The 6000-nt window shown below is 41.6% G+C and overlaps 1 protein-coding gene across 1 annotated transcript in view; it reads left to right on the forward strand.

The window, feature by feature from the left end:
- The window catches only part of LAPTM4B (lysosomal protein transmembrane 4 beta), a 77917-nt gene extending 74801 nt beyond the window's left edge, over nt 1-3116 (forward strand). The window contains exon 7 of the mRNA XM_072151473.1: nt 618-3116. Within this exon, the coding sequence (XP_072007574.1) occupies nt 618-692 (75 nt within the window). The 3' untranslated portion in view covers nt 693-3116. The remainder of the gene's footprint in view (nt 1-617) is intronic.
- The last annotated feature ends 2884 nt before the right edge of the window (nt 3117-6000 follow it).

Below are 6000 nucleotides of genomic sequence, written 5' to 3' on the forward strand. Positions count from 1 at the left end.
AGGTGCCATGACTCCAGTCTTTCAGGCCGATCAATCGGTGCTTAACACCAGAGGTACTGAGGCAATGTACAGGTAAGGGACCCTAAATCCCAGCTGCATAAAGTTATGCTGGTGTTTTAGGGAACCCAAAGTTACTACCTGGTTCCTTTAAAATATTCAGAGCTTGCCGTGAAAAATTTAGCCTGCCCTTGCTTTTATAAAATACACCAACATACAGTTGTGTAGAGGCAAAGTTCTTGGAGGGGAGTAGAAATACACCACCTATGGTAACTATGGTGCATTATTGATGGCTTTTTATAAGGCAGTGGTGTAATCTGTGGTGAAGGCAAAGAGCCTTAGGCTACAAGCACACAACTGTGGTTGGATCAAGAATTACAGATTGTTCTTTGGTTGTATTTATGGACCGACCACAGTGATGAGGATCATAGTGTCCCTTCTTCTCTCAGGACAGAAGCGCTGAACTGTAATTTAACCTCATGTCCTCCTAATGTGAGGATGTTAATATTGTGTCCTGGTATACTGTAGATATTAGTTACCCAGCTAAAAAACAAAAAACAGACCGGTCTCCCAAATTCTCAATTTTTGTTAACAAAAAATATATTTTTTAAAATCTCCAGGTCCTCCTACCTCACTATGAAGACAATGTGGCCGGAGCCGCCAAGGAACCCCCACCACCTTACATTTCCGCCTAATGACGCAGCATCAGAATGAATGAATCTTCACGCAGCAGCTTTTCTACATGGCCGAGGCACTGGGGCAATAGTATTTCATTCACAGAATTTACTCTACTGAACAGCAGCACTACCAAATATATTGTCACTTAGCATCATACGGGGTAGATGTGCTAAACTCCGCTCACAAGTAAGACAACTGGCTATCAAGCAAGACAACTGGCTGGAGTCATCTTGTAAGATAGGAGCCCGGTACATGTCACCCAGTTATCTCCTTGGCTTTGTACTGTGAAACCTCTTGAGATGTGTGTATTTGTGCAATCTGTATACTGTAGCCGTACCTACTGGTTATGCCCGAAACAGCACTTACCGGTCCCATCGCTTTTTAATAGAGGAATGAAATGCGGAAGTCACGTTGATATTGTAAATAGATCACAACCCGGTCTTCGATATCCAACGTATTTTTGTCTACTATTCACATTTACAGTATTCTACTTGGCATCATTTTGACATATGGTAACATTTGGACAATATATAATTTCTTAAAAGATGTTATACTTGGATGCATGATGTCACAGAAAGATTTCCATAGTCAGAATCATCAATGATATCTACTAGCATTATCCTGCCTCTGGCTGCCATATTTAAAGGGGGATTCCAGTATCATGTAAAGAAGGTTTACTTGTTGTCTAATGGGAAGGTCTGCACTTTATTAATACACTTAATTATAAATCACTAATGTAGTTTCATTCATATAAATCCCTTTGAGTATTTATAGCTAAATCGCATGTTTCGTTTTTAGAAAAAAAACTGAGTTTTTATGCATGCCCATTTCACATTGACCATAAAACAGCAAAATATTGTCGATAAAGTTGTTTTTAAAGTCTTTTTTTTTACTGTGTAAAACGGGATTTAAATAAATAGATATATAGGAGAAATTCTAAACATGATTAGGTATGAAGAGATTAGCTACTGATTAATATTTTAAATAGATAGATAGATAGATAGATAGATGATTGCTGCATAGTTGTCCTAGAAGCTTTCGAGTGCCCATATTGGTTCACATGGGGCCGTTAGTTTTTAATAGGGTCTTCTGCTAAAGCTCTGAGCATGTATTGTAAATGGGCGAATTATTATTCCAGAAACCCAAGCTCACTGGAGCAACTTCTAGGACCAGTCCGTTCCTACATGAGCTTCATGTAATAATTTAGGGGTCTATTCGCTACTGGCGAGGCCCAAAAGAAATTAAGATGCTATTGTTTTGGATTTTCTTAATAATTCTAATCAAAATCCATCTTTATAAACCAGGGACACTTACTCATAGATCCAGGCACTGCGACCGTGCTAATCTTCTTATATATGATATCCAGGGCCTTCTTGCTTCTAAAATCAACTTTTAAAATTATGCTAATTAGCCAGTAAGGCTCTGGGGGGTTACCACAGCCCCTCTGTTTTCTGTCTCACCCTCCCCCTTGCTCCCTCTGCACTCCCTCCGTGCTGCCCTGAGAATACATCAAGCAGAGGGAGGGAGAAGTGCTGAGGGAGACAGTATAACAGCTTGTGAAGACAGAGAACAGGGTCCTCAGATAGAGACATAATTACCATAATTTAAAAAGTTGATATTAGAAAAAAGGAGGCCTTGGATAACAAATCTAAGAATATTACCACAGTCACAGTGCCAGGATATAGGAGTAAGTGTCCATGGCTTATCATGATGGGTTTCCATGGTAGATTTCCTTTAATTAAAGGTATTTTCCAGATTTAAAATATTGATGACACCAGGAAGAACAGAGTAGAGAACAGAACAGGAAGCAGGAAGCTTCATTACCTGAGTACTGTAGTGGCCGAGTTGAGTAATTGCAGCTCTCTGCAGTAACTAGGTCTGACCACTACAAAGAGAAGGGAGCAGTCATCTTCCTGTGCTGTTCTCTGTGCATTGACTATTGATCGATAGGAGTGCCAGGTATCATATACTCACTGATCTGATATTGATGACCTTTAGTAAAGCTCGGTCATCAATGTCCTTATTATTTTATTGATCTGAAGACATTCAAAGGAATCTTCCATTAATATATTCACGTCCTTGAAGCCTGAACTCTAACACCTACCTTTCTAAGCCACTCAAGCCCCAGGACAACCACCAGCGGTCAATATTTTTCCCTAGAATCCGCCATCATTGTCCCTGATCATTGGAATTTTCCATAGTAACGGATCAAGGAGGATGAATTATGTAGATTGGGATTATAATGTACAACAACATCTGGAACAGTGAAGCGTCTTCCTGGGAAGAGGTCACAGGATTGCTACCTGTATAATTTTCTGCAGTGTTTCTGGGTTTTTATTGCTCTGTATCTCCTGGTTTTCTCTCTTGTTATATCTGCAAAAGATTGTACCAACATTCCCCTAATAGATGTATGAAATAAAGGCAGATTTATATAAAACATATTCATAGACTTGGGACTTTTTTCTCTTCAATTGTGTTAGGTTGGGCCTTTATTTATGACCTTGGGCCTTGGGAACTGCAGTACCATCTATGGCCATTACACCATGTATGGAGCTGTGACTGCTTTTGGCAGAACCACGACCCTTACAGTTAGTTAACTGGCATGTGTTGTATGGAAATGCCCCCTCACTTATCTGATATTGATGGCTTAAACTGAGGCTAGATCTTCAATATTAAAGTCCAAGACCTCAACATTGGATTCATTGATTGTGGATGGTAAAGGTCAGGTATCTGTAACACTTCTGCTGCCCCACCACATCCCTGGGCTTAGAAAAATAGTCATCCACCAACAATTAACCCTTCTATAAGCCTATAGCACTCTTCGTAGCCTGGTGATGGCATCTCAATGTGCGTCCAACTCCTCATAACCAAGCAATGACAAAAGAAGGGTGGTCATATATTCAGCCGGTTTTGAACCCACCAGATAAAACTATTCTGGGGCACTACCTTTCATTATCCCCTAAGTAATGGAGCCTACTCAGAGTTCCAGTATTAGGTTAGAGTCTGGGCCTGGCGGAGGATTCTCTGATGTACCGATGGGCCGGTCCAACACTCTTGACCCTACAAACCTGAAGAATAAGTAACAGTAAGCAACTAAACGGCCCTTTTTACACCACTCATTTTCCATCCTGACATTCATAACAGACAGAACCGTTACTATGAATCCACTGGATGATAAATGCAAGATGGGTGCGGATCGGCTAATGGGACCTGACTGTCAGTCAGTGGAACAACTATCCCGAACCCATGGACATGTTGAAATTCAACAGTTTATAGCTACCAATGAGGAAGAGTTGGGAGGATCCTATACACATTAGATGATTGGGCTGGTTCAAAGCGCTTCGGCTCACCCATAAAGTACTTACCCTAGTAAAGCATGGGTACCAGTGGGTCTCGTGACCCAACAGCAGCAGGACTCTTATAGCAGTGGCTTAATATTGATGCAGATGTACTTGGCATGTCTATGATTATGAAAGGGACTTGCAGACAGAAATGTTTGAACATCCTCCTTCATCTGTCGGAAGGCCTCAGTACAGCGTAGGGATCTGGTTTGTCACAAGCCTCTCACACAGCCAAATCAGTTCCCTACGCTGTACTGAGGAGACCCAATCAGGTAGAAATAGCGCTGTCTACAATTGGGAGTCTGTTCCTTCTGGAATAGATATACTGGTTTGGTTTTAACCCCTTATAATGTCATCAGGCCTCTTGTAGGTCATGCCTGAAGTCAAGGGAGGTGCCTTACAAAGTAGCTAAAAGAGGCGGGGTTTTCCTTATCCCATCCTGGAAAACTTTGCATATTTTCCCAGAATCCTCCTAGTGGAGCATCCATTGCTATAAGACTCCACATTCCTAGATGGTGGCCTTAATTGGCAGTCTCCGTAAGGAAAACTCACACATGTGGACGCACATGATAAATCTTGAGTAAATTGTGTGAAATGAAAAGTGGAGCGGGTTCATAAACTTTCACAAACCTGAAAAACCTACTGGGGAAGATGCTAAGCCAATCACAGAATACTCATAAATTTGGTAACAGTAGCTTGGACCACAATATCTCCTGCAGGTTGTATTTTAAAGGAAACCTGTCCTCGGGATTTCACATTTATATTGGATGACAGGTTCCCATAGGCTGATTAATGCTAATTACTAATTTTTTTATTTTTTAACTTTTTTATAATTAATTTTCTTAGTTCCCTTCAGTTTGGAAAGTATATAAAAGTATTCCTGCCTCGCCACCAGTTTTTAGGATTGAGTCATGGAGGTGTCTGTTATAATCCTATATCATCACAGCTCTGGCAGCTTTCCTCTTCCCTCCTGCTCCCTCCTACTCATACAGATGTGAGCCGACTGAGATTTGCGTGCAGCGAGGTGTCAGCTCAGCTCTGCATGAGGGAGGAGGGAGCAGGACGTGATGTCACCTTCCTCTCTCAGCATGGTGCATAATTAGCAGCCCAGAGCTCCGGACACCGTGCACCGTAATTATAACTTGCTTTTCTAGGTGATACCAGCATGGGCGTGGAGGGGGCATCGAGAGGCAAGGCTGCATGGCCAGGTTGGCGGACACAGGGTGTTTCTGTCCCGTGCCTGCATACTTTTTAAAAAACTGCAAACTTTTATTCACGGACGGATACATCAAGAGGTCTTAGGGTGCGTCCACACATTCAGCTTTTCAGATGCAGTTTTTGATGTTCAAACCAGGAGGGGAGTTAAAATACAGGAGGAGCAGCTTCTCTCGATGATATATTCTCATCCATTATGATCCATACCTGCTTTTGACTACAAAAACTGCATCTGAAAGACTGAACGTGCGGACGCACCCTAAGCCTCTTTCTGTATCTGGCTGGACATTGGGGTCCCCGCTGCTATCAATTTCCGCCTGTGTGTATCTTATTACTGCCCAATACAAGGGTAAAGCTGTTATTTATCACTACGTGTGACTTACTACCTACTGTATCATAGTATCATAGTTTATACGGTTGAAAAAAGACACTTGTCCATCAAATTCAACCAAGGAAGGGAAGGGATTGGATGAGGAAGGGTTTTTATGGGAAACAATTCTATATAACATAACCATCAATGTTATTTAGGTGTAAAAAGGCATCTAGACCCTTCTTGAAGCTCTCTGCTGTCCCTGCTGTGACCAGCACCTGAGCTCGGCTATTCCACAGATTGATAGTTCTCATAGTAAAAAAGCCCTGTCACCTCTGGGGATTAAACCTTGTTTTCTCCAGACGGTGACAGTGCCCCCTCGTCTTTTGATTTGTTTTAATCTGAAACAACTTTCCCCCATATTTTTTGTATAGACCACTCATATATTTATATAAATTA

This window comes from Engystomops pustulosus, chromosome 5 (genome assembly GCF_040894005.1).
Source record: "Engystomops pustulosus chromosome 5, aEngPut4.maternal, whole genome shotgun sequence".
NCBI classification, from domain to species: domain Eukaryota; kingdom Metazoa; phylum Chordata; class Amphibia; order Anura; family Leptodactylidae; genus Engystomops; species Engystomops pustulosus.